General features: G+C 51.9%; 12 protein-coding genes across 12 annotated transcripts; 8 read left to right on the top strand and 4 right to left on the bottom strand.

Moving 5' to 3' along the window:
* Positions 1-314: 314 nt before the first annotated feature.
* Positions 315-3,410, bottom strand: PG985_000497 (uncharacterized protein; the record flags this gene model as incomplete). The annotated part of the gene is made up of 1 exon (XM_066820266.1): positions 315-3,410. One exon carries the CDS (start codon positions 3,408-3,410, stop codon positions 315-317), a length of 3,096 nt encoding a protein of 1,031 aa, XP_066691145.1.
* Positions 3,411-4,595: 1,185 nt separating this feature from the next.
* Positions 4,596-5,504, top strand: PG985_000496 (uncharacterized protein; the record flags this gene model as incomplete). The annotated part of the gene is made up of 1 exon (XM_066820265.1): positions 4,596-5,504. One exon carries the CDS (start codon positions 4,596-4,598, stop codon positions 5,502-5,504), a length of 909 nt encoding a protein of 302 aa, XP_066691144.1.
* Positions 5,505-8,204: 2,700 nt separating this feature from the next.
* Positions 8,205-9,101, top strand: PG985_000495 (uncharacterized protein; the record flags this gene model as incomplete). Its single annotated transcript, XM_066820264.1, has 1 exon — positions 8,205-9,101. One exon carries the CDS (start codon positions 8,205-8,207, stop codon positions 9,099-9,101), a length of 897 nt encoding a protein of 298 aa, XP_066691143.1.
* Positions 9,102-10,230: 1,129 nt separating this feature from the next.
* Positions 10,231-11,213, top strand: PG985_000494 (uncharacterized protein; the record flags this gene model as incomplete). Its single annotated transcript, XM_066820263.1, has 3 exons — positions 10,231-10,752; positions 10,790-11,053; positions 11,082-11,213. The coding sequence occupies 3 exons, from the start codon at positions 10,231-10,233 to the stop codon at positions 11,211-11,213; spliced, it is 918 nt and encodes a 305-aa protein (XP_066691142.1).
* Positions 11,214-13,301: 2,088 nt separating this feature from the next.
* Positions 13,302-14,798, top strand: PG985_000493 (uncharacterized protein; the record flags this gene model as incomplete). Its single annotated transcript, XM_066820262.1, has 5 exons — positions 13,302-13,469; positions 13,532-13,874; positions 13,934-14,107; positions 14,168-14,281; positions 14,335-14,798. The coding sequence occupies 5 exons, from the start codon at positions 13,302-13,304 to the stop codon at positions 14,796-14,798; spliced, it is 1,263 nt and encodes a 420-aa protein (XP_066691141.1).
* Positions 14,799-14,961: 163 nt separating this feature from the next.
* Positions 14,962-15,267, top strand: PG985_000492 (uncharacterized protein; the record flags this gene model as incomplete). Its single annotated transcript, XM_066820261.1, has 1 exon — positions 14,962-15,267. One exon carries the CDS (start codon positions 14,962-14,964, stop codon positions 15,265-15,267), a length of 306 nt encoding a protein of 101 aa, XP_066691140.1.
* Positions 15,268-15,927: 660 nt separating this feature from the next.
* Positions 15,928-16,359, top strand: PG985_000491 (uncharacterized protein; the record flags this gene model as incomplete). The annotated part of the gene is made up of 2 exons (XM_066820260.1): positions 15,928-16,306; positions 16,334-16,359. The coding sequence occupies 2 exons, from the start codon at positions 15,928-15,930 to the stop codon at positions 16,357-16,359; spliced, it is 405 nt and encodes a 134-aa protein (XP_066691139.1).
* A 1,669-nt stretch (positions 16,360-18,028) lies between these two features.
* On the top strand, positions 18,029-18,861 carry PG985_000490 (uncharacterized protein; the record flags this gene model as incomplete). Its single annotated transcript, XM_066820259.1, has 2 exons — positions 18,029-18,198; positions 18,249-18,861. The coding sequence occupies 2 exons, from the start codon at positions 18,029-18,031 to the stop codon at positions 18,859-18,861; spliced, it is 783 nt and encodes a 260-aa protein (XP_066691138.1).
* A 257-nt stretch (positions 18,862-19,118) lies between these two features.
* On the bottom strand, positions 19,119-20,279 carry PG985_000489 (uncharacterized protein; the record flags this gene model as incomplete). Its single annotated transcript, XM_066820258.1, has 6 exons — positions 19,119-19,226; positions 19,286-19,332; positions 19,394-19,643; positions 19,676-19,856; positions 19,945-20,070; positions 20,137-20,279. 6 exons carry the CDS (start codon positions 20,277-20,279, stop codon positions 19,119-19,121), a joined length of 855 nt encoding a protein of 284 aa, XP_066691137.1.
* Positions 20,280-21,542: 1,263 nt separating this feature from the next.
* PG985_000488 (uncharacterized protein) lies at positions 21,543-22,432 on the bottom strand (the record flags this gene model as incomplete). The annotated part of the gene is made up of 3 exons (XM_066820257.1): positions 21,543-21,923; positions 22,074-22,181; positions 22,214-22,432. Coding segments are annotated over 3 exons (708 nt in total), but the record flags the coding sequence as incomplete, so codon positions are not given.
* A 606-nt stretch (positions 22,433-23,038) lies between these two features.
* On the top strand, positions 23,039-23,885 carry PG985_000487 (alpha/beta-hydrolase; the record flags this gene model as incomplete). Its single annotated transcript, XM_066820256.1, has 2 exons — positions 23,039-23,473; positions 23,529-23,885. Coding segments are annotated over 2 exons (792 nt in total), but the record flags the coding sequence as incomplete, so codon positions are not given.
* Positions 23,886-24,087: 202 nt separating this feature from the next.
* Positions 24,088-26,891, bottom strand: PG985_000486 (Ankyrin-1; the record flags this gene model as incomplete). The annotated part of the gene is made up of 3 exons (XM_066820255.1): positions 24,088-25,529; positions 25,913-26,623; positions 26,843-26,891. The coding sequence occupies 3 exons, from the start codon at positions 26,889-26,891 to the stop codon at positions 24,088-24,090; spliced, it is 2,202 nt and encodes a 733-aa protein (XP_066691134.1).
* Between the last annotated feature and the right edge of the window lie 378 nt (positions 26,892-27,269).

Genomic DNA, 27,269 nt, shown 5'->3' with positions numbered 1-27,269 from the left:
AGAATCTATCACCACACAAGAAACCCTGGATCATGGAGACCAAGTGAATTAGTGGCCCAACAACATGCCCCGAACTAAGTGACAAGGTTGCCCATGTTGACAATTTCTGATCCTTACGCCCCTGAAGTTGGGAGCGGTCTAGTCTGTAGGCAACCTCTGGTATAAAAGGCATTCTTCATGTTTTCTAAAATATATGTAAACTATGTCATGTTGTGGTTTTTGACATGAGATAAGGTAAACTACATCTTGATGCGCAAGTCTTCCTTCTCCTGTATTGCGCCCGAACTTCTATATTTTATGCCAATACCCGGTTCTTACAAGAAGTCTAAGTCCAAATCGGTCATGTCCCATGTGGCGTCGCCGTAGTCGGTGCCTTGGGAAGTTGGGGGTATATCCTGCTCTCTGTTTTCCTTATTGCTTTCTTCCGACATAGGTTCTATACGTTTCCCCCCTTGGTCGGGTCCATTCCTTTGCCGCGCCGCGAGCTCCAACATTTTCTCGTATGAGCTAAGGCTCTTCGGTTTGCTTTGGACTGCCGACTCTGGTTTCTTCTCGTCCGGGCCCCGAGCCTTGTTTTGAGCCGGCATTGCCGCAACGGGGTTCTTGCGATGCTGGCTTTTGGTCTGATTGGATTCGCGCTTTGCTGCATTATTCGCGAGCGGCTCGGTATTTCTATTAGAGACCGGATCCTTGACCAAGTCCGAGGCTAACAATATTTCGTCCAATTCGTAATCGTCATCATCATCATCATCAATAATATCGTGGTCGGACGGAGGCCGGATTTCCCTAGTGGGAACTTTTGGCTCGTTATGGGTGGTTTCCCTGGGGCGCTTGCTCTTTTCCTGTTTGGCTAATTCCTCATCTGCCTTCCTTCGCGCGTGCAAATCCTCGCGCGCAGTCCTTTTGCTCCTCTCAATGGCTAAAAAGGTTAACTCTCGTGTGCCGCTGGAGGTGAAGAACGGTTTTGGCGATGGCCGCGGCGGCGTTTCACGAGGTTGTGAAGGTGCAGCCTCTATTGGTTCGGCGACTGCAACTGTTTTGGCGCTCTGGAATCCTGGTGACGGCCGTGGAGTCCCATTACCTGCAGTCTTGAAGAAGCGGAATGGATTACTGCAACTGCTTCGCTGCTCGTCGGGAGCCACTCCATTTGCAGAAGATCGGGGTGTCGCTCGTGGGTGCATGAATCGGGACTGGGGTGCTCGAATATTTCGACGAGGCAACGAAGGGGTGTCGGGCAAGCTACTGGCTTGCGAGCTAGGGTCCATCGGGGCCTTGAAGGGGTGTGGAAGTTGAGCTTGCACTCCTGTGGCCGCCTGCCTATCCAGATCTGGAGTCTGGACATGTGGTACAACTTCCGATCCCGTGGCTTGGCTGTCTGGGTTTTTAATTGCGGTTCTTGAGCCATTGTGCTTTGGCGATAAAGTTTTGCTTGTGGGCTGGCGACAATCAATCTGCCCAGGGGGGTTTGATGGCTTAATGGGAGATGACGTGTCATCCTCGAGTTCTCGGATGTCTTGAGAAGACATAAAAAAGTCTTGCGTCGAGAGGAATGGGAAGTCCTCATCGCTCACGCTGCATTGACCATGGGACTGTAGTGGCGCACGAAGTACATCAATGTGCTTTGGTTTCGCTGGCGATATGGACGACACCATCCTTCCAGCTGGAAACGGGCGTCGCATAGGCTGTCTGATACTTGATAGTTGAGGCGTAACAGGAGAGTTCCGCATCTTAGCCACTGTGGCCGATGGGTGTAAGCGTGGAGGTGGGTACGGTTGTTGTCGCGTTTCTGTCCGGTTACGGGCCACTCGTGGCTTCTCGAAGATCTCCTGTACCTCTTGAGAAGGACTGGGGAATAAATCATCCAGATTATCGAACAGGAAAAGTTGTGTACTGCTGGGAGGCATGTGCTCGTTGGCAGGCTTATCTTGGCCTGGCGTGTAGTTGTTCGTCATTACATCAGTCGCAGCTCCTGGTGAAAACCTGGGCCGGCTTCCTGCTAAACCCGAGCTTTCAAACCTGGATGATTGTAATCTGGGTGGGAGTGGAGGTGGCGCCATCTTTGGGGTGGTAGTAAGATTCGCGGATTTGGCATTTGAAGTATTTAGGGGTTGTCTGGTGGTTTGTGGTACAGGCGGGGATTCTCTCCTCGCAACAGGTGCCTGACGAGAGGATACTCCAGCAGACAGCGGCCGTTTCGTGGCAGATCCCATATCCGCGGCCAGATTTGAGTGAGCTGTCTTTGAACCAGAGTCCATGGAAGGACAAGACGATGTGTGAGACCTAGATGCAATCCACGAAACAAAATCTCTGGGGCCCAAAACAGTAGGTTCTGCCAGTCCCACAGAACCAATGGCCGGAGGCCTATCTCGGGCATCTTTGTCTGCTTTCTGGGTTTCACGGGGTGGAACATCCACCTTTGGGAGTTGGGTCCTGGAGCCTATGCTGTCGCAAGAGTCAATGGCATCCCTGGTGGTTGCTGGCGGATGTACATGTTTCTCCAACCGTGGAGCAAGTTCTGGCGGTTCTGACGGGTCTCGCGGTTCCGGTAGCAACTGATTTTGCCGCAGCTCGGGGGCTTTGACTGGTCCGGGCTCTGGGTTAGGAGCGACATCTATGAAGAGAGCACTGAAGTCTTCGTCATCTAGTCCATCGTCTGCGGAGAAGGACTCGCTGGCATTGCACTTTCCGATCTGATCTTCAGTCTTCATATCATCAGGAGCACGATCGCTAGATTGCGCCAGCGGTAACTCCTCCTCCGCCGTCTCAACCTCCACAGCTGGGAGCTCTGGGGCAGCTTCCTCTTGCGCTTCCCCCTTAGGCGATGCAGAAGGGGATTGGTCGCATGGAACAGCATCGACAGCCTGCTCAATTGGTTCTTCCAGCTTCTGGCGCTTTACAGGCCGGTCGTCATCGTCGTCTGCAAGCACGTCGCCGATAGGTGACGTATCGTCGCTTTCGTCATCCCGGGCACTGTGCGGTAGTGAGGGAGGTGAGGGAGACGGTGGTGGCTTCGGGTCCTCTTCCACCTTCTTGGGAGGCTTCAGCGGTCGCATGAAACGGGCCAAGGTGTCTTGCGACGGATGGACCTCTTTCAAAGGCAGGCCCTTCCTCTTCTTGTCCGCCTTCTCCTTTTCCTCCTTTTCCTTCTTCTTGTCCCTGGCCGTTTTGGCGCGTGCCTGATTCCGTTCTTTCTCGAATTCGCGCCGTATCCGATCCTGTTCCATCAAGTCCTGGCGCCTCTGCTCCGCCTTGGACAGCTTCGGGACCTTGGTGGCGGCCTTGTAGAGCTTCTTGGCCTGCTTCGTGGTCATGGGCGGCTTCGATGACCGGGCATTCGCGGTGTCGCTGCCATTGGCCAAGGCCTTTGGCAGCTCGGGGATCACGGAAAAGGTTTGCTGTACAGGCGCCATCTCGTCCAGCCGATTGGATCCTTCATGTTTCGCACAACTCTTTCGCCGCGCCGTGAAAAGACCTCAAAGGTCGCTAGGTTGTGAATGGGTTCAATTGATGGTGGGGTGGCTTCATGTTTGTGTACCAACTTAGGCCAGGCGCGTCTTGCTGACAGTGGAACACGCTTTCACATGCGCTAACATCGAATGTTTGGCGAACTGTGGCCCGGAAATGCGGGGTGAGACTGCTTGCTCTATTATTAGAAGCGCTCATAGCTGCTCACTCTCAACGTGCAAATCCTCAACAAGATATAAGCAGAGACAGTTCTTTCAGGATGCTGCACATCATTAATGGGCAATGAGATGACTAGGTACTTATGGATTGTGTAGAATAGAGGCTGTAGCACAATTTATATGACCATGGCTCCGATCGCTGCATGCAACCGTCCGATGGGCTTGCGCTTGACCATGGGGGTGGAGCCGATTAGTGACCTGTCACATTCAGCAAAGAGCTACAAGTTCTAGGCTTTTCAGGCCACATGCAAGCGAGGTTGCAGTTTACAGCGCTCTTCGAGGCTGCTAGCTGATGTAGCGATCGGAGCTGCTCACTCGGGATGACCTGAGACTGGGCCTCCCTCACTATGGGAAACTATGAAGCTTTTTCCAAGTATCTTTCTACCCAAGGTTGATAGTGTAGATCAGGAATGGCCAACTTACAACCGCCATGCTGGAAATACACCTGGGCCTGGCGAATACTTGTCTGCTTGTCAAGTCTTCTGGAATGAAAACTTCTACAGAATGTTACTACAGTAATTTCTGTTTATTCCAGTATTGTACTCTGGAGTAAGCGGAATAACCAAGACAGGTGCTACCGGGGGAGAACGTACTGCATGTACGATTTATTCCTGCGGTCGCTTGCTGTATAACACTGATCTGATTTAAGTACCTATTGGGCTGACTCCCGTTTCCCAGACCTGGCGACCCACTTCACGGCTATCAACCTGGCAGCAGCAACTCCGCATCTAGGCTCTACTGACGTCGTTTGACTCATATCTGTATCTTGGTGCTATTAGTGAGCTATTCGACCTGTAATCCCCATAAGATTGAGTTGAATCCGCTGGCTCCAGTTTCTTCCTCATTTGCGCGCCAACCTGACCCTCACTTGGACCGCCTATAAGTCGATTGCAGCGTCTTCAGCCACACAAGATGGCGATCAAGAACGTTGCCCTCCTCGGTGCTACCGGAGACCTTGGAGCTCCCATGTTGAAGGTCCTCATCGCAGCGGGCACCTTTCACATCACGGTCCTGCAGCGCCGCTCGTCCAAGTCCGTCCCACTCTCGGACCCCTCCGTCCGCGTCGTCACAGTCGATGACGACATGAGCCTCGAGAGCCTACGGGAAGCACTGGAAGGCCAAGACGCAGTCATCGCCAGCTTCCGCCCACGGGACGTGGACGTACACCTGCGCCTCGCCGACGCGGCCGCAGCGGCCGGCGTGAAGCGCTTCATCCCCGCCGACTTCGGCAGCTGCGACTCCAGCAGCGAGCGCGTGCAGGAGCTGGTGCCGCTCTTCCTGGCCAAGGTGCACGTGCGGGAGAGGCTGCAGGAGCTCGCCTTGGCCAAGCCCGAGTTTACCTGGACGAGCTTCGTGACGGGCCACCTCTTCGACTGGGGCCTGAAGGAGAACTTCCTGCACTTCAACCTGAAGACACGGACTGCCGACCTTCTCGACGATGGAAAATACCGGAGCTCCACCTCGACGCTGGAGCGCGTCTCCGAAGCCGTGGTCAAGGTGCTCCATGACGAGGAGATTGGCCGTAACAAGATGCTATTCATTCAGAGTTTCTGCGTCTCGCAGCTCGATGTCCTGGCCTCGCTCGAGAAGGCGACGGGCGACAAGTGGAAAGTGAACTGGCTGGACTCAGAGAAGTTTATCAAGGAGAGCAAGGCGAAGGCCAATGCGGGAGATAAGGAGGCCGTCGAGGACCTGGTCTTTGCCCTTGGCGCTGTGGATGGCGATTGGGAAAGCAAGGAAGACTTCGCGATGGAGACATTGGGACTCAAGAACGAGGACTTAGATCAGGTTATCCAGCGAGTTGTGTCTGAAGAAACATGAAGGTAAACGCAGTCAGGCGGTGCTTTCCGAAGCGATTCCCTCAGCATCGACTAGCAATAAGCAGTAAGGGTTCTTCCATCGAGGGCGCCGTCGAGAACAGCCAGCTGGTAAATGGTGCGACATGCATCAACTTGTTACTACTACTAGAAAATCATGAAGAGGCATTGGACGAGCTAAGAAAACGGGGTATGGGCTTTGCCATGATTGTCATTGACTATGAGTACTTAAGGTATTAGTGGCATAACAAGCCGGAATAGAATAGTCGGGTTACCTGTAACAACACGAAAATCGCGTATATTGCGACATGCCACATCCCTTGATGGCGATAGCGCGGCTCTTGGTATGAATAATTCCCGTGGCCTAACAGGCTAGTTTATCTAATTAGGTATTCTATTGTCCAACGGAATAAACATCATTCTAATAGCACCAAGCGACTGTATGGCATAATCTGGTGGGAGCGGCGCTTTCGCCATTAATGGTATACCTATAGCAGCGAATAAGAAGTGCTGGCACCACATAACGGTTACCTACAACACCCATATGACGGGCTTATGGGTAAATCATTCCCGGCCTTGGACAGATGTTTACCAAGTCTGTATCTCTTTTTTTGGGGCAAGACTATGCTGCTGTCCTTCTGGGGGTCGTACTGCCATTAGTTGAAACCTAAGAAGCAAAAAGAAAATGGAATGATGAAGAAGACTGGTGCATAGTAAAAAAAGGCTATGTATTTCCCCTTCGGCCTCCAGAAGGAGGCAAAAAGGGAAAAAATTGAAAGACACATCTCTTCCGAGACAATTAGATGACTCGACTGGGGGTCGAACCCAGGACCTTATCCGAATACATGGTAAATGTATGTGAAGGATACGTGATAACCACTACACTATCGTGCCAATTGATGGAAATCTGATCAGTTATTTGGTTATGTATAGGCTGCTAGACTTCGGTGATGCTGGAGGCTATGCCGGACTGCAACATTGACATCTTCAAGTCTGGAGAGGCACTGCAACTGTAGTAAAATGAGCGCCTTGTCAAAACTAGCCAGCTCATTTTATTATAATTTATCCCAGTGGCTTCTTTTGCCCAATATTTACTGAATATACGTCCAGACCAACTAAGGTTGAATGGTTCCAGTCTCTTTCAGCATCCAGCTTATTCTTGTCGCAGCTCTGCCGAACTTTGGTCGTCTCGGGCTTTGCATTGCACGAAACGAGACTTGCTGCAATAACTCATCACACACCCCTTTAATAACAGTCAACTTTACTGTTGCTCTGCTCAATCAAACTGATTGATCGGAATACGTATAGAAGTGTCCTCTTGTATACCTATAGATTCGAAGTAAGTTACTTGAACAGAATATACTTAGCGACTTTAATACCACTACCTTCGGCATCCCAAATGCAGACGCGGTCTTACCAACCACAATATACGAGCGTCCTCCTTGGTCGGGCTATTGATCCCTTCGTACTCTTTGGAAGACGTCCAGTCCTCCCATCGACCAAGATTGGCTTATGTCTCTCAGAAAGACACGAGTACCCTTTAAGGTGAGATACCTAGAGAATCTCGTCAGCCCCCGTTCCACATTTATGGTTTTCCAGAATACTCCTCTAGGTTGCATAGGAATGTGACCAAGGCCACTTTGCAGAAAGAGTTACCGGAGGGCCTCGGCCGCTCCTGAGTGACGACCCAGGTGATCTCGCCAGCTCTAATTCCATCGACATACTTCCAGAATCTGCCTCCGTGCTGCATGGGAATGCTACCAAGGCCACTTTGCATGATGAGTTGCCGGAGGGCTTCGACCCCAAGGCCCTGCGAGAACAAGCTATTCTACAGAATAATTCTCATTATTACAGTATTATTCGTTTATTCAACTGCTGTAATATGAAGTAAGTGGAATAATCAAGACATGTGCTGTCAATGGAGAAAGTACGGTTTATTCCTGCGGCCGCTTGCCGCATCTTTCGTTGCCGGAGGGCCTCGACCGCTCCCAAATGGCGGCCATCGTGGCTTGCATCGTGGCCCACACCGTTGCCGTCTAAGGTGTAGATCTGTTCCAAGCGTCGGTCGTAGATCAACTGACGATGGTGTTTGGAGGGTTAATACGGCATAAGGGACGCCGTTTCGCGACAACTTGCAGGGGTTCCCAGGGGGCGATGTGCTTCCGGAGAATGAGTACACTTCAGTTAAGAGCAATCGTCCTTACATCTCCGCAGACAACGTCATATCAAGCATCAGCCCGGAACTCGTCCATATCGACTACTCTCTCCAGAGTAGTCAATGTTGACGAGGACCAGATTCCTGAGGGCGTCTAGTACATCATCAAGCGGAAAATGAACACCAATCTGAAAGCGCTTCTTCCCCATTGTTCAATCAGATCCTAGCCGTGATGAGATCGAGATTTGAGTTCACACGCGAGGCTATTGTACCCACATGCAACCGCGACGACATGTCCGTATACAGCATCAACGTCATGCTGTACAGCGATGGTTTTGTACCGTACCTTGCACAAGGCTGATTTTGGCGTGTAGTATTCCCTCGCCTCCTTTGAGCGGACTGAGCGCTCGCAGCATATGACTGTCTTCCCTCTTTCGATCGGTCCCCATGGTGCTAATCAGAGCGAGCTCTGGGTTAAACTCGGAGGACATCTTCGCAATCTTGGCGTTCGTATTCCCCCTTTTTCTTGTGGTATCCCCTAATGCTAACATGCTGATACATCAAGGTGCTGTCATCGACATTGATGGAGAGCAGGCATTTGTGGCTACCCAAATCTTTGTGAACACTGGTGACTATCACCAGCTCCAGGGGATCTTCGGCTTAAAGCGTCCTACAGCCGATCAGAGATGCCACCATTGCGAAGTGAACCTGGCAGAACGCGGCAATCTCGAATTTGATTTAACGTCTGGCGAGCGAGGTCGTCATCACTTCGAGATAAAACGCCCGCGCCAGCATTTCCAGCTGCCGAGGGACAAGAACGCATCCAACCGACGCCTCGCGAAAAAGGCAGAGATCCAGGCTGCGGTCAACGAGTGTGGCTTCGACTACTATGACCCGCCTTTGATGAATATATTGCCTACCCTGGATGACACCAAGTCATACCCTACTAATATGGCCCATTCCGAGTGGGGTGGTGTCACCCAACTTATCGAGCTCCCGATTATTGATCAGGTCCTCACTCCTATTGGTGTCACAGCATACGACAAGGTTATGGCAACCTTTTCACTGCGTCCTGTCCGGGGCGCAATCCAGTCCCCTAACCATATCCCGCAATACTCCCTCACTGAACATGCCAGAGCTGCGGCTGTCTTGGTCTTGATCTTTCATACCTGGGGCAAGGCCCATATCAACAATGTCAAATCTGCCTTCACGCAATCGTGCCTCGCAGTCTTTGCTGCTGACATCCGGGTTAGCCTCTTTGGACAGAGCCCAATCGTGTGCGATATCCTCACCAAGGTGTTGGTAGAGAATCTGTGTACGAGCGGTCTGCTGGCGGCGGCAGCACCGCCACCGTTGGCGTTGCCGGAGTCCCAGCCGGCGCAACTGGAGGGGCTGGAGCAATTGGAGCGACTGGCGGGACCGGGGCGATTGAAGCCTCAAGCGTGACAGGCTTACCTGAAGCAACTGGCTCCGCTGGTCTGACTGGCTCATCTGGAGCGACTGGAGCGACTGGCTTGACTATCTCATCGGGATCGTCCGGCTCAGGCTCGGGTGGGTGAGAGCGCAGCTTCCGAGTGGTAGCTTCCAGAACCTGCCTCCCCTCCCACCGACCCAGATTAGCCTGCGTCTCTCGCAAAAAGACACGCGCACCCTCTAGGGCGAGATATCCAGAGAATCATACCAGCCCCCGCTCCATCGACATGCTGTTCCAGAAACTGCCCCCGTTTTATATAGGGATACGGCCAAGGCCACTATTCATAAAGAGTTCCTGGAGGGCCCCGACCGCGCCAGAGTGGCGATCGTCGCGGGCCGCATCGTGGCCGTCGAAGGTGTAGATCCGCTCCAATCGTCGGTCGGTCGTAGATGACATTGATGATAATATTCGCGTCCTGGTATGGCATAAGGACGTATCGGCTACGACGTATAGCTTTGATTTAAGGGTCGGGGATTTGATCGGGCTGGTCGCTAAGTAAGTTTATACAAATCATTGTGTTCCCTGAGGTCACCGATCGTGTAGACAGAGGCATCCTGAGGTTGAATGGCATCGAATTTCAAGTTGAGGCACCTTGGCTGAACATCTTCCTTTGGTCGTGGGCACAGGCAGCAGTGACCTGGTGCATCCACCTGGGAAGTTGCTCCCATCTGGACTGAACAACCACAGGTGGCAGAGTGGTTGAAACCAGGCGTGCCGGAGCTGATGATAATGACGCGATGGCCAGCGTCGGAGCGTGGGTGGTAAGCGACTTTCAATGTTTATTACTTCCTATTCTAGTGTTTATTCCACGTCAGTCCAGTGTCTCACGAGGGATAGAATAACCGCTTATTCCAAAAATTCCACTATTCCCTCTTGAGACATTCTGTTCACCCCAAGAAGAGTAAATACTGACACCAAGAGTCGATAGGTAGTCGTGGAGCGACCTGGTGCACCACTTGAGGAGTCGCTCCCATCTGGACTGAACAACCACAAGTAGCAGAGTGGTTGAAACCAGCTATGCCACTAACATGTCGCGTCAGCAACCTACCTATTTACAAACCTACTGCTTGAAACAAGATTTCCAACAAGATTCCGACCAAGATGTCCGACGAAGAAGTCGACTGGGGCGACGATCCCCTCGAGCAGCACCAGCACCACGATGCCGATGACGAGGACGACCTGGAGGAAGAGGCCCCTTCCGACGGGGACGCCTCTGAGGACTTCAACGATGATGACTACGAAGAACCCCCGATCATCTGGGCAGACGACGAAGATGAAGATGAGGATGCTCCTGAAGACTCTCAAGCTGCTCCCCCGGGACCCGACAGCCCGGATCCCTTCGCTGACAATGCTCAAGTCGCCCAAGCCAGAGCTGACGATAATGACGCGATGGCCACCGTCGAAGCGTGGCTGGCAAACGTGGGGGATGGGGCCAGAAGTGCGTATGACTGCAGAAAGTGTGTGCACTTGTCCTTGAGCGGCATGGGAAGCTCATTCTCGTGCTTCATCTCCAGATGCCTCGCCAGCAGCGTACGCCGCTGCTTCAACATCTCCGGAGACATTGAGCACCCCGCCATGTGGGAAGGTCTCTGGGAAGTTACCTGCCTGTCACCTGTTTTCGGTGTGACTATGACCACCGGCGCCCTAATTCCAGACGCAGTTTTACCAACCACAACCGACGAGCGTTATCCTCGTTCGGACTGTCGACATCTTCGTACTTCTTAGAATACGTCCCATCATCCCACCGACCCAGATTGGCTTGCGTCTCTCGCAGAACAACACAACTTCCAGGGCGAGATACCTAGAATATCGCGCCAGCCCCGGCTCCATCGACATGTTCTTCCAGGACCTGCCCCCGTTTTGCATGGGAACGCGGCCGAGGCCACTCTTCACGGAGGTCCCGGAGGGCCTCGGCCGCGCCCGAGTGCGTCAAAGGTGTAGATTCGTTCCAGGCGTCGGTCGTAGATGACGTTAACGATGATATTCCCGTCCTGGTGCGGTACGGGGACGTACCGGGTGCGGCGTATAGCTTGGATATGTGTTGGAGCACACCACTAGCGCACCTTGCCCCACCAACCAGCTAGTGGGGGTGACACCTCTCCGTCCTTCCCTCATTATCAATCTGAACCAGAACACCATACAACGATCGTCACGCTTGCTCTAGCTAGGAATACAGGCCAATTTCAGCCCATCATTCTAGTTTGAGCCTTGTGATACTTTACAATTTGAGGGTTGGGGATTCGATCGGTCTTATCGCAGCCCGCCCATCGCAGCCCGCCTCGTGGCCGTCAAAGGTGTAAATTCGTTCCAGGCGTCGGTCGTAGATGACGTTGACGATGATATTCCCGTCCTGGTACGGCACGAGGACACCAACCCTCTCCCGATATTGTTTCCTTGATTTCGGCTTGACTGGTAAACTGCTGCCCGATACCTAACCCCGCTTACTTACTTATAAAACACACCCCTTATAAAATAGCGTTATTTCGTTTAAACGTACTTTTTATATAATTTAATAATAAAATATATAAAATAGATATAAATTTATTTTTAATATAATTAAATACTTTATTATTTATTATTTAAATTATAACTTATATTTTATATTTAAATTAATAAATTAAAAAGTTATATATAATTTAAATTATATAAATTTTTTAAAAATATATTATAAATAAATACTATATAAAATTTTTAAAAGATAATATTAATTATAAGTATTTTTTTTTAATTTAATAAAATTAAAGTTTTTTAAAAAATAAATTTTTATTAATAATTCTTATTATAATTATAAGTTTTTATTTTAAAATTCTAATAAATATAAAGAAAAATATTAAAATTAACTTATTTATAAAAATATATCATTTTTAAAAAATAAAATATAATAGTTTTTAAAATAAATTTATTAAATTTTATTTTTATTTTAAAAATAAATTTTAAAATTTAATAATTTTATTAAAATATTTTTAAAATTAATAATTAATTTATAAAATTAATTTTAAAAAATTAATTTATTATTATATATTTTATAAAGTTTAAAAAATATAAAAAATAACTTTAATTAATTTTATAATTTTTATATTATTTATAATACTATTTTAAAATTAATATTTTAATATAAATATTTTATAAAATAATAATAAAATAAAATAAAATAATATTCTAATAAATATTATACTTAAAATAAAATATATTTATTATATTATATAATATTTATTTATTTTTAATTTTAATTATTTTATAATTAAATATATTAAAGATTTAAAAAATATTATTATTAAGAATAATATAATTATTTTTAATTTATTATATAATTATAATAAAATCGATTTTAATTTTATTTCTTTTATAATATATACTTTATTAAATAAATAATTAATTTTAATAAAAACCTTTAATTTTTTTAATTTTATTTAATTTTAAAATATACTTTTTATATTTTATATTATTATTTTAACTTTAAAAATTATAAATAAATTAAAATAAAATTTTATTTTAAAAATAAAACTTATTTATTTTTATATTTATATATAAAATATAATATATTCAAATTTAATTTAAAAAGCTATTTTATTTAATTTTATATTAAATATTTTATAAATTATAAATTAAATTTAAAAAAATAAAAAAAGTAATTTTAAAACTTAACTTATTATTTAATTATAAGCTTTTTAATATAATATATTTAAAGTATATATTACTATTTCATAAAGGGTATGTTTCATAAGTAGGTGGGCGGGGTTACAAGAGTGCTTTCGCGGGGTATTGAGTGGAGGGGCTGATAGGTGGTGGGGTAAGGCTTGGGCCGACTGCAACATCAGAAGCCAGGTGAAGCGGCCCAGGCAATGCTGCCTACTTTAGATAAGAATGCAGACTGTACAAAAGCCACAATGACGAGCCAGCTGCTGCTAATGACTGCCCTGCATAACTCTGAAACCATTAGGTCGATAAGGCCCAATCCTTCAGCTGCAGATGAGCGATTGGCATGTGTCACATGATGGGGCTTGCATACGCCTACAGCAGGAAACAGTCGGCGGTCTCCGACAACCGTGGACCGACGCCGGATGCCAACTGCACTGTTGTTGAATTGCCTTGACCGTCCGCATGCCAGACCACACCTCCAAAACACCAAGTGAGGGAGTACAACGCCCAACATCATTCACACCAATCACAAAATGAACACCAACGAAGACAAGGATATCTCGTACCTGCTGAGCCTCCAGGCTGTTCGGGACCGTTCCCGGTCAGTCCTGAAAGCGGCCGAGGAAGGGGCTCTCACCGACTTCGAGTACCACTCTGAACGCATGCCAGCTGTCGCCGACTTCGTCCTCAACGTCATCAGTGTAAGTCCTATTATCACGAATCCAAGACTTTGGTTCCGTATCCTGGCGAGGTGGTGAGAAAGCTCACCAAGAGATACCAGCGAGACTTTGGCCCTGACCGGTTTGCCGAGATCCCTCCGCACGGTCGCTGGCAGCATTTTGACGTCGGAGGGGTCGACCGCATCACCCCGCTGTTGAAGAAATGGGAGTCGGAGGGCTGCGACCCGGCGGAGAGGACCCGCCGCCTGATCGACTTGTTCTTCGTGTCGGTGTTGCTTGATGCCGGGGCCGGCGATGTGTGGAATTTCAAGGAACCCGCCACGGACAAGACGTACGGGCGAAGCGAGGGAATCGCTGTCGCCTCCCTCTACATGTTCACGGCAGGCGTGTTCAGTACCGTCGAGGGACCGAAGGAATGCGTTGACGGTACGACGGTGGTGCTCTCGTGCTTTGCTACATACAGGGATTGCTGACTTCGGCTATAGGTGCTGGTCTGACCGGACTCCAAGAAGACATCTTCAACCGTTACTTTCAGATCTCTTCCGAGAACCCAATGGTTGGAGTATCGTCTCGGGTCAAGCTCCTCAACAATGTGGGATCCTCGCTGCTCTCCTTGCCCAAGATCTTCGGCCCAACTGGCCGGCCTGGCAACCTTGTTGGTAAGTCGGAATACCCGAGGGTGATATGTATACTTTACTAATACGTACTTTCATTCCAAGATTACTTGATCCAGTCGTCAAAGGAACCTCAAGTCTTGGACTATGAGACTTTCTGGTCTGCCCTCCAGGCCGTCTTGATACCATCATGGCCAAAAGATCGGACACATGTGCGAGGTCAACCTATCGGAGATGCCTGGCCACTCCAGGTGCTTGCCGATCGCAATCAGGGCGACAAGGAGATCGGGGGCATTCAGCCATTTCACAAGCTGACCCAATGGCTCGGGTACTCCTCACCGTGCCATTCGTTCGGGTACTCGGTTTCCGGGTCGTCAACGGCGAGTTGGGCACGGGATTGCCCGAGTACCGCAATGGCGGTCTGTTTGTCGATCTTGGTGTGCTCAAACTCAAACCTGAAACTCTTGAGCAGGGCCGCAAAGCTTCGGGTCAGGCTCTGCCTTCGTACTCGGCGACAGGTGACGTTATTGTGGAATGGCGCGCCATGACGGTGGCTCTGCTGGATGAGTTATACAAGCTCATCTCGGCTCATTTCGCCGAGAAGGGGGTACAGTTCAGCATGGCACAGATGCTCGAGGCCGGCACGTGGAAGGGCGGACGAGAATTGGCCGCCAAACACCGGCCAGAGACGAAGTCTAGCCCCATTCTGATGGACGGGGACGGTACCTTGTTCTAGACGGCGATGCGAATTGGGTCGACTAGTTATTTGCATATGGCGTACAGCTGCAGCATACCTTGAATATGCATCCTTCGGTTCCCACATCATATTCAGTGAAATTTTACATATTATCGTTATTATTGTTATGTGATGAGCTGATTCTGACACCAGACCGACCAACATGCTCGTGAGTCGAGACTCCACCAGCCCCAGGAAGCCTCGAGGAGAACCATGGGACGACCAGCCTCCGATTGGGCACAACCAAGATTTCGTGAACCGACCACAAGAGCCATGTCAATCGAAGCGCGATATCCGCTCCGCAACCAGAACCCCGCAAGGTCCGTGTCGTGCCTTCTCGTCGAAATTCCTGGTCAGAGAATCGGGAACGGCGATCCAACCCCTCCAGAAACCCCTCCTTTCAGAAGCCGTCCCTTCCACTGCCTCACACCGACACAACTTTGCCGAAATTGCTTTGCCCTTCGAATAGCTGATGAATAGAGCAATTCCTAGACCGCCCCGAGGCGATCTAGCTCGGTGAGGAGACCTACGGATCAATACGGATATGCAAGGGAGGCTGGATTCGTGCCCCACCGCGACGGCACGGTTGGAATCATTGGATGAACACGTGTGGATATCGTCCGGGGAGGAAGCCGAATTCAGCACGACGCTTCCATCCGGTGTCCGTACGAGCCATGTTGATGGCACGAACACCCGATCCGTGCCCACAATCGAAGACGTGTCTCTCGTCCAAGGGAGCGATGGTTCGCTAGCTCGTAGAGCTTATGCGCGAGAAACCTCCAAGTAGACAAGCGGTGGTCGAGAAGAGGAGGTGACCCCGTCGTTCGACCTCGCCGACCCCACCAATCGTCTAGCGGTGAAAGCCTGGATCCCTGCGTGCCCCGTCCGGCCATCCTCTCAGCGCCGTGGCCCACCCGCGATCTCCCTCCCACTTGCACACTACAGGACGGGACTATCATATAAGTGGTTGTGCTGCATGCATCTCAGTGGACTTTCCCTTTCCTCTCTTTCCCTTCTCCAACCCCCTCCAATAACGACTTCTTACGACTAACGACATGTGGCAGGCAGCTTCGCCAGTTCGGAGCGCCGCCACTGCCATGTAAAAACCTTTGGGTTCAAAGGCAGAAATATGGCATCCACCTCGTCGTCGTCGAGGCGGCCGGCCGCAGGAGCGATCCTAGCGCCGGCATCGACGACGACCTCGACGACGCCCACGCCATGGGGGCTTCTGTGTCTCGTCCTGCTGCTCTTCGGCGTCTCTTTCGGATGTAACGGCGGCCAGGCCGCGTTTCAGTTCTTCCCCGTGGCCCCGTTGGCCAGCAGCGCAGCCACCGACGCTCTCACTTTGGTTTCGGGACAGGCACGATTTCTTGGAGGATCCGCCGCGGATGCGGTTGGGTACCGTCCCTCGACGCACCACACACAACAACAACAACAACTCCGCCACCATGCTGCAGCCATGGTAGTGCGGCAATCCATTGACAGCCCGAGTCTGGTTGTCGGTAATGGTAAGTCGACGTCGATCTCAGTCTAAGCCGGCTGCGGCAGTAGCCGCAAGTAGTGCCGCCTGAGTGAACATCGTTTGCTGACCCGAGACCCCATCTATCTAGATTCATCAGCCAACAAAATCGGCTCTTGGCAGACTAGAGAGTTTCTTTCGAGACCCCTTGAGTAAGCACTGCTGCCACACCCCCTTGCCCCATCTATCCATCAACAAATGGAATGTTCCGTGGGGCGACGGCGATCTCTGGTGTTGACCCCGTATTTTTAGCTATGATGCTCCGCCATCTCGGTCCCGTGGGGTCTCAGATCTCTATCGGTCCGTCGCAGCAGAGACGACTAAGTTGGTTGGCATGTCAACTGACGACCGGACGAAGTCGCGACGGTTCAAACCACTTGAAGAAGCGTCGCCTTCAACCGGCTTATAGCGATTCGGTCACCGCGACCGTGACGCATTTCACGTATACGCCAACAGTGTGCGTGCAATCGTAGGAGTCTTTTGAACACATAGGATGTTCATCGGTCCTGTTTGCTTTCTCTACTCCGGCAACATTTGCGACTCGGAAGTCCGAACAGGGAACACCATACTATATACCCCTAGTACGACAACAGCGTCGCAGGTTCAAGGAGGAGAAAAGCTGGAGTCATGGTCGCGGAATGCACCAAATCGTGCAATGGGGAGCCCACTTTTGGGAAGGAGGAAGGGTTTTGTCTCTACCGGCAAGACTCGTTCGTTACGCATCTTGAAAGATGTGTGTGATGGAGAGGAACGTACACCAACTATATTCGTAGCACCAAGAAATCTCTTTTGTCTCTTCTACTTTCTCTGGCTTCTTCTGCATTACTTTCTTTTCGTGATATGAGGTGAAATCTGATGCTGTCTGGTGAGCGAAGAAAGTGAATACCAATTGTCGACTTGTGTTCAGCATTTGCGTTAATTGTTGGAATATCTGTATGTTTCCATCTGGGATACTGTCCTCTTAGGTCTAACTTGCCAATATGTGTCAATATGCGCCCTCACTGGCCCAGTATCTTATTAGAAAATGCAACCCTACAGGACCTGAGCCTCGAAGTCGGTCCCGGCTGCCTCACCAGGGCTAGCTGCGGCGTATGGCGGCGATTGGAGGTCAGCAACCCGCTCGGACGCCCTGGACAATCCCTCGGGACTCGATGCAGAACGGGTCAGCCGTGAAGGGCCTGGACGGAGGTGGCGCCCACTGCATCGGGCGCCGGGGTTACCAGTCATCACCGTCCCGCTGAGAGGACATCCGCCTGGCACACCGATCCTCGCCGGTTCGATACGGCTCATTGCAGTCGCGCCGGATACACCATTTGAATTGGATGGTTAGGAGGGTGGTGGCCCGGGGAGACTCGTATAGCCATAGCGAGTGATCGTGAAAAAGCGGTTGGCCACACGATGACATCATGGAGGTGTGGTCTTGATTATACGAGGCGAATAATCGTGTCGAGAAATTGTCTTCGACTGGTTATTCCATTCGGTTTACCGGAATCATCTGTCAATTCGGACTTCTCCGAACGAATAAAGGGGTACTAGCCTATGCAGGTATCGATTAGTCAGTAACTATCCGGTGTAACCGCCGTGACGGCCTAAAAGCAAGCACTTCACCAGTCATGCACGCTTGCATCAACCAGACGGACACCTCCTCATCTCACTCGCCAACAGCAAGTTCGTCCAGTAAACAACCTCGCAATCGTATCTACATGACACCATGGCCGCACAGCCCACGCCCGAGATTGTCTTGTACGACCTGGCTTGTACGAAGAACGTCTGCTTCTCGCCCGTGGTGTGGTGCACACGCCTAATGCTGAACTACAAACAAATCCCGTACAAGACCGTCTTTCTGGAATTTCCGGACATTGAGCCCACATTGAAAGAGCTGTAATGCCCCTCCCGAATCCAAATCGCATCAATCTCCTGCGTGTTAGCAGAACTCTCCCCGAGGTAGTAACCATGTTTCCTAGCGGCTTGCCCCCCAACGAGACGGGCCACCAGTACACCGTCCCAGCCATCCAGCACGTGCCGACGTCGACGCACCTGATGGGCTCCATCGCCATCGCGCAGTTCCTAGAGACCACCTACGCGAACGGCCATCATCCGGCGGTGCCGCTGACGTCGGAGCTGGGCAACGAGATCGGGACGCGGGCGCGGGCGGCCATCGGGCCGGTCCTGACCAAGTCGCTGATGCCGCGCGAGGTGCGGATCCTGTCGGCGCGGTCCCGGGACTACTTCCGGCGCACGCGCGAGGCCGCCATCGGGCGCCCGCTCGAGGACCTGCTCGGCGACGAGGACGGCGAGGAGGAGCAGCGCCGCTGGGACGCCGTGGATGAGGAGCTGCGCGCCCTCGGGGGGCTGCTGCAGACTCGCAAGGCGGAGGGGCCGTTTGTGCTCGGGGCGCGGCCTAGCTATACCGATTTCTTCATCGCGGGGTCGCTTCAGTGCGCCAGGACGGTAGACGAGGGGGTGTTTGAGAGGGTCGTTAAGTATCCGGGGTTTAAGGATATCTATGCGGCATGCCAGCCTTATATGGAGAAGAAGGACTAAGAAGAAGAAAATGCAGCGAGTAGACGAATTATGAATGTAAGAAACTAAAAGCAGAAGTCAGCAGGGCACTCGGTATGAGATCAAGTATTGGCCCAGTTTATATCATGGCCATTGGCAAGGTTTACTTATAAAGGCAATATGTTTCGCTCCATCAAACTGTTTGATGTGCGGTTGAGAGTTGAATATGTACAAGAAGCTTATCACAATCACCCGTCTCACGTCACCCTGGACTTACTACCACCCATCAGGAAACCTTCTTACTGGCACTGGCTGTACCACTCGTTGGAGGCCTTGCAAGTTCCGGTGGAACAGCACGTCGGGCCGCTCCAGCCGTTGCCACCACACTGGCCGTACATGGCAGCGCACTATGCAATCTGTGTTAGTCTTGGAAAGTCGTCACAGAGAGGGTGTTAGATGAACTTACGCTTCCGCCTCCACCACCACCGCCGCCACCGTTTCCAGGGTTGTTGCCTATGACAGCATCGTTAGCATTGTATATAGTGGATGAAGAGGTGTTACGAGATCAACTTACCACCACCTCCGCCGCCGCCTCCACCGTTACCCCCGCCGTTGCCACCACCGCCGCCGCCACTAGAAGCACCGACATTGATAGTCGCCGACCCCGAGGAGAAGTAGCCCTCGGTGGCGACGATCTGGTAGTCGTGGGAGCCGAGGCGCATGCCGGCCTTGGCCCAGGCGTCGAAGTGGTTGGCGACGGTGACGGTGCCGCCGGTGCGCTTGCTGTTGCGGACGGACCAGAACTGCTGGAAGGTCGAGGTGCCCTCGATCGAGGGGCGTTGGTGCGCGTGCTCACGCCCATCTGGTAGACGCTGCCGTCGCTCGTCACGGTGCCCTTGCTCGAGGCGCCCGACGACGGGTTGTACGTCCCGAAGTTCTCCACGATGTAGTACTCGATCAGCGGGTTGCGCGTCCAGCCGTAGATGGCCAGGTAGCTGTTGCCGTTGGGGGTGTAGGTGCCGCTGTAGGTGATGGTGCTGTGGGGTGGCGGCAGGCGTGGGTTAGATAGGAAAGAACAGTGGAGGGATGAAGACTCCGTTTCATCGGTCGGGGAGGTAGACTTACCGAGCACTGCCGGGGTTCCATCCTTTACCACCGACCCAGTTGCCGTTGCCGGACCATCTGGCGCTGTACTGGCCACCGGCCTCATTGGTGTAGGTCACATCACCGGCACCATCAGTCCAGAAGGAGCTATAGGCAGGTACACGGTCAGCATCGGCACCGTAGGATTACGAAAAGGGGTTCAATGCCACTTACTAGTAGTAGCCGTTGTGAGTACCTGTGCCAGAGGGCGTGGACCGGCTCAAGAGCTCGAAGAAGTCGGTGGCATTGGCATTCTCCAGGGGGAAGGCGAGGCTGCCCGCGACAACCGCCAGCACAGTGAGGACCGAGGCGATCATCGTGAAAGAGCTCAGCTGTAATTAATGGCCGATCTTCTGTGGTGCTCGATCAAGAAAAAGATCATCCCTCCCGGGGAAAACAGCTTGCTATATATGCCTGAGTCACCGGCCCCCTTGCTTGCCTGGTCTTGGTCGACCGACTGCAGTATTACTGATCTAGTACCGATCTAGTATTACTGATATCCGCTGTTCCGCCCAACTGGGGTGATGTATTGTTTGCCCAAAAGCCTAGACGAACCTTCGAACGATGAGTAGCCATGGTCGTGCTTTCATGGCGCGCCGCCAAGCTGCATCCATGCCCGTGTTATTGGAGGAATTTCCCTCACTTAAGTTGATGGCACGGGATCTGACCCCGGGCGCGATAGATGAGAGGGGTGCGCTAGGGGCCACCCCACGACACGACATGCTCCTTGGATCCCGTCGTCCGCGTCCATTCGCATGGTGCCGGTTCCGGGCCTGCCGCAAGAGAGCGGCGGTGGCATCCAAGACACTGGGGATGGGATGCAGGTGGCGGTCTCATGCGCAAAGAACGCCGAATCTAGATGCACTGTTTGAGTCTTCGACCTTCCTAAAATTAGAAAGGAAGAAGAGAAAAAGGCGGTTTTTGATAGGGCGGTGTCGGGAGATTTCCAGGGATCTCGCCATCGGTTATTAATCTGGAGCTTGGGTCCCCCCTTCAGTATCTTGGCTTCGGCTTGGCAGCGGCTTGGCTCGCGGAGGAACGTGCGTGTCTGCCTCCGAATTACTATCCTGAGAACCCCCGAAGGTCCACCGCTGTTCCCCTTTGAGACATATTAAGGCTCCGGATTCCGGTGGCGTGCGAAACATGCGCCATTGGCCTGAGGCTCGCCGAATGTGCAAGAATGTGTGTGATGGACCATGGGCAGCGAGCGCATGGCGCCGGAGCTGTGGAAGTGAGGGCGGGTGACCACATATCAGCCTCACCATAGGCCAATGCAATGGTGTTGCGAGCCATCTAGTGGTATGACAATACCATTGGGTCGCAAGTTCGAGCTTGAACCCTTGCAATGGACGGAACACGAACCTGGGCACCTCTGTCGTTGATATCGACGAAATTACAGCACACGCCCTTGCGTGCCGTGCGGTGATGCAAAGACGATGTGACGGAATCCCTCCAATCAAATACGCAGCTGAGAGCGTTGGTTAAACAAAAATAACCGAGATATACGGTAGGGTCGGGTAGCCGGCCTGCCGTGGTGTCCTGTACCCCTATTCCAAAGTCGAGAAAAGTTCATTGGAAACTCAAGTCTCGTACGTCGAAGCATGGGCAGGGCTACGACGTCTCACCACGACTTCCAGCATGGTTGCAACCGAGTGTCCATGCCTGAGAGGTCTACCTACCAAGGCAAAATGTCCCCCTTGTAGTGAACAAACATCCCTCCGGGTTTCTATGGTAGCCGTGTCAACAATTCGCATTATCCCGTCACAAGAGTCATCCGGCTGGTAGGGAGCTCGAGACAGCCCGGATAGCCCAGCGGAATAGATGCCCATGTCGGTGTTGGACCAGCCCGGATCCACGACAAAGGCGGTGATGGTTTCTTCCGCGGCGTTCATCCTCTTGGTATACCAGTACACCATGGCCTTGGATGGGCCATAGACGCCGTTGGAAGGGGAGGTTGGTTTCTGTCAGTTTCCAGATCTCAAGTCACTCACTCATCGGGGGACCGTGCAATATAGCATTCCTACATCTTATGGGCATGTAGATACTTACTGCCGCCCAGTCAGCAGGTAAGTCTCAAATTGCCGTGTCGAAGGGGGAAAACCCATCGTCACCCATTTCGCAATGAGCGACCTCCGCAGCAATGGCAGCACAGCCTGGTAGAGCCATACGAATCCCAGCACGTTGGCCGTAAAGTGCCTCTGCAGGTTGGCTGCCTTCACCTGCGAGACCATGGGATACAACTCCGATATACCCGCATTCGCCACCACCGTGTCCAGCGCCTCAAATCTCTCCCTGCTCCAGCTGCTAGCAGCTGGACCGCCGCAGTCGCATCCGCCTCGACGGCCGAGTCGAGCTTCACGAGAACGAGCCGGCTGTCCTCGCCCTGGGACAGGTCGTGCAGCGCCCTGGAGGTCGCGCTGTCAGGGCCGCGGCTCGCAGCGATCACGACATGATGGTCTGGCGAGGAAGCGCTGGGCTAGGCCTTTCCCCAGGGCGAGGACTGGCGCCGCTGATCAACATGATATGCGCCATGGTGGAAGAAGAAGAAGCGCTTCGAATACCCGACGAGGTTTTCTCTTTACCATGAATAGTTACTTAAGTATGTCATTTCAGGGCAATCGATTGCTTACCAAGCCATCCCGTCTACCCCTCTCTCTCCTCCTCACAAGGCAAGAGATAGATAAAGAAGGCAGGAACTAACAGGCCAATTGCCGTTGCCGTTAATCACGCCGGGGTGGAACATCCTGGTAGCACACGCATTAGCCGGCCCAGTTTACCTGCAGCGTCCCCGAGAATCTTCAAAGGTAAATCGTATCGAACTACTACTACTATATCCACCAGACGAAAAGACCCGGCGTGCATTAATTGAGGAGTAACGTCGCAATCAGACCGCCTTGCTATGTCCAGACAGCCCGAAAGCTGACGGACGTCTAGTCCATTCTCGTCCGATTCTATTCCATCTGTGATTTCAAAATCGAAACTTGCAGTTTAAAGACCGCAGAAGGAAGCAATCAGCCGAGGCACGATTGACCTGCACTATATCATCCTCCATCCACCCCCTCAAACCGCCGCGAAAATGGGCGCCCTCTCCATCGTCCTAGTCCCCGGCGCCGCCGCCCTCCCGGGCGTCTACCAGCCCTTCGTCGATGCCGTCACCAAGCACGGCTTCGACATCCACGCCCTGCACCTCCCGAGCGTGGGCCTGGAGAACGGCGAGGCCAAGCCGGGCCCGCCGCCGACCCTGCAGGACGACGCAGCCCACGTCGCCCAGCACGTCGCCCGCCTCGCCGACGCCGGCCGCGACGTGCTGCTCGTCACGCACTCGTACGGCGGCGCCGCCGGCACCGAGAGCGTCCAGGGGCTGAGCAAGGCCAGCCGCCGGGAGCGGGGGCTCGAGGGAGGGATCGTGCGGATCGCCTACATCACCTCCCTGGTTCCCGCGCTGGGCCAGTCCCCGGGGAGCATGTTGGCCGCTCTCCCGGCCGAGAACCAGATCGCCAATGAAGTTGATGTTTGTTCTCTCTTCCCTCCAGATGAACCACACAAACTGACCAAAACGTATCCAGGAAAACGGCTGGATCCTTTTCAAAGATCTTGACCGGATAGCTGAGGTGTCGTTCAACCACTTTCCGCCGGAGGAAGGGAAGTATTGGGCTGCTAAGCTGGTAAAGCATTCAGGAGCGAGCTTCATGAGCCCCTTGACGTATGCTGGTTACAAGGATGTGCCCGTGTCCTATCTGTTCTGCGAAGCAGACCGTGTCATCCCGCCGTTCGTTCAACAAGGAGAAATTGACATGATCGAAGAGGAGACAGGTAAGAAGGTCGATGTCACAAGAATTGATAGCGACCATGTTCCTCTTGTCAGCCACCCGGATTTGATGATTGATTGGGTTGTCAAGCTGGCGAAAGCGGAGTCAGATGCTGTATGATTAAGATACATTCCAAGTTGACGATATCGGATCGAATCACCTATGAAAGCTGAACTTTTCTCATTTTTTCCAACTTAGTATGTGAGTGTACAACAAGATGGTCTGTCATGTTGGAAAATCAGGAATATCGAGGCGATAGGTGTCCGTTTGACCCAATCCACCAACCGCAACGAACCCTCTGGTCAACATATCCAAACTACCAGAAACCACTAGACTCCCTCCTGAGCGGCAGCCTCTTCTGTCCCGTACGCTGCCAAAAGAACTCTTCGCTTTCGTACATCTTGGCGAGCTTCAGGCGCGTAGACTGGACGTCCTCCTCCGAGTAGAGCGCCTTGTTGCCCAACTTGGCTTCGATGACTTCGTCGAAGATCTTCTCGGCGCGCTCGAGCGCCTTCTCCCGCAGCTCCTCCTCCGACCGTGACGATGCCGCGGCCGCCAACACCTTTGGCATCGTCTTGACTTTGATGGGCCGTTGATGAGCGCGCTGCCGGTAGCTAAGCGCGTGATTCTCGCGCGCCGCAAGGTAGATGGGATGGGACGTGCCCAGCGCCTCGCGCATGGTAGTGAACGCGTCGCGGTACATGGCCTCAGACTTCTCAAAGTCGCCCTTGCCGTCCAGGAGTGCTGCGTACTTCGCTTGCGAGATGGCTGTGCTCGGATGCGCCGAGCCCAACATTGCCTGCTTTACTCGCACCGTGAACCGGAAAAGCTCTTCGGCCTGGGCAAAGGCGCCTCGTAGCTGTAGGATCTGGGCGAGCTCCTCCGCGGCATCGAGTGTCACGGCGTTGGTGTCTCCCAGTAGCTTCGAGTACGAGAGGTGGGCACGCCTATAGAGTGCCTGCGAATCTTCCAGCTGGTCTAGATTCTTCATCGCGGCCGCAAATCTGTGAACAGTGAAAATGGTTCTTCCGTCCACAGCCCCCAGATCCTTCTCTTGGTGTTCGTCAAGATTCCGCAATTGCGTTTTGACTGCCTCCAAGTCTCCCTCAGCCGCTTCCCCTAATGCTTTGGCCAGTGCGACTGTCCTCCCCAACCGGCTGTCCTCGCGTGACACCTCGGCAATCCCGATCTGACCAAGCATCGATCGAGAGTTGGGTAGATCACCTTTCAGTTGGTATAATGATGAAAGCGCCATCAAGGTCTCTGCTCTCTCCAACGGTGCCATTTTCCTGGGGCTCTCCAATGCCAACCTGAAGCATTTTGTCGCCTCAACGCCGGCCCCATGCCTCATGAAAAGCCCACCAAGCACATGCCACTCTATCTCGGCGTACTTCTCCGAATCGCTCTTCAGAAGACCCGAAAGCTCGAAACACGCTTTGGCATGTGGCATGATCTGCCGCTCAGCGGCCTGAACCTCCTGTAGACCCGAATTGGCGCCTTGGAGACGAATAAGTCGAACACAACAAAAGGTGGCCATCCAGGTGCTGCGGACTTTCCGGTCTTTACTTGTCATCCAGGTCTTCTGTATCCATTTTCTTGCACTCTTTTGCAGCAAGAATTGATCGACAGAGCCCGTCATTTCGCCAGTCGAAAACGTGTCAGACCAGGAGCTACCCTTTGGGACGCGAAGAAGTACGTTGTTGTTCTCCAGGTCTTTTAGGACCGGCACAAGCTTCTCTGTGTGGTCTCCAATGGATGCTATTGTAGTATGAGTACGCAAATCGTGCAAAAGTACGTGAGGTAGATCTTACCCCAACTATCTCGCCGTTCATCAAGCTGGCTCAGCTCCTGTGTAATTTTCTCAATGAACCCAAATGGCAGTGCATGTGATGATAAAACTGAACAAACTTGCAGTAGGCCGGCTGCAAGAGGCGATCCGTGTGACAGCCCGTCGAGGAAGAAGTCGGGATTTTGCAACAAGCTGAGGAACTGTTCTGGCGATTCAGCGCGGTCCTTAACGTAGGTGGCTGCACAGGATATGGCCAATGGCTGGGACCCGAGTGACTTGACAATGTCCCTGATCAGGCCCACTGCGATGTCGAAATTAGACACAAGCAGGCTAAAACGGAAGGGAAACTGACCTGTCTTCTCATCATCGGAAAGCCGGCTCCCGCTGGCTTTTTGGAATAACTCGATGGCATCATCCTCTGCCCATTGAGGTATTTCTATAGTCCGCCCCCATGGACAGTAACTTCGTTCCTCTGTTATTAGGATCATCTGACCGTGGCGTGAAAGGGGGAGGAATTCCAGGAAGTTGTATTCTGGGTGGACGTTATCAAACACTAGGAGCCAGTTGTTGCCTTCTCTCAATAACCAGTCTTTGGCGCCTTTAATAGCGGATTGCACGTCAACAGGCTCGAGGCGTTTCATGCTCTCCACCTCGAGCATTTCTTCGATATTGCGAATGCCCAAGTCTTTTTCAACTTGGGCTCGAGCCTCGCGCGGGTTAGGCAGCTTCTTGGCGAAGTATTTCTCGGCGTAGTAGTTGACAATGGTCTTCAGCAGTTGCAAGTAGCCAGCGATGACAGTCTCACGGCTCTCCGCATCAATCCAGAAGCTGAAACAAACCGTGTCTTCGACACTTGCGCAGTAGTTGCGGGCAAGTGTGGTCTTTCCCACGCCCTCAGGACCGAAAAGGGTGACGATGTTGAAGTCGATGTCCTTGTGTTGTTCCTGCAATAACCCCCTGAGGTTGCTGGTGAGCCCCGAACGAATGTCAACCTGGGCAGTGCTTTCAGGAATGCTCGAGGGGATCCTGAAATCCGTCTGCAGGTAAGCTATCTTATCACCCCCTATATGAAGTTAGAAGTAACCCAAGTAGAGTGAATTCGGGTGTGCCCACCAAGCATCAGCGTTAAAGATTGCTGTCTCCTAAGCTTCTTGGCCGTTTTGCCCCTTGCATCGTCCAATACAGTTTTGAGCCTATCCAGGAATTTTCTATAACACGGGTCGTTTTCACCATCAAACTTCACCAAACCGGTGTGTTTTCTCTGTAGTGTAAGCCTGCTCACATCGCTCCCTGCGTAGATGGTTTGCGGCTCGCCAACGATCTGCCTCCATTCAGCTTAAACACATGCATCACCACGGTGGAAAGACCTACTATATCTTTAACCCCTCTGAAAGAAGTCTTCTTCTCTTCATATACTTCAAGAACTCGAATCTCCGACCGGATAGGTTTATAGGCTTCCAGCTCATTATCGAGCCATTGTGCATCGTTCGCCAGCACGGAGTCCGAGCGAACCATCCATGGGTCATGGCCAGCACCAAGCCAAGAAACCTTTTGGATAATTTCCGCCAGGGACTTAGGCTCCGTATCATCATTGGGCGTGCCGAAGAAGACGACTCCTCCTGTCAATGACTCGATGGACCGCAGGTCTTTGTCATGCGACTCGCTGGAGAATATGAGTGCCCTCTTCACGATAAGTCCCCCTAAGCTGT

The sequence above is a fragment of the Apiospora marii genome (assembly GCF_038362585.1).
Source record: "Apiospora marii strain CBS 49790 chromosome Unknown utg000001l_segment0_segment0, whole genome shotgun sequence".
NCBI lineage: Eukaryota > Fungi > Ascomycota > Sordariomycetes > Amphisphaeriales > Apiosporaceae > Apiospora > Apiospora marii.
Note: the sequence above shows the minus strand (reverse complement) of the source record. Positions and strands in the feature narration are given on the sequence as shown.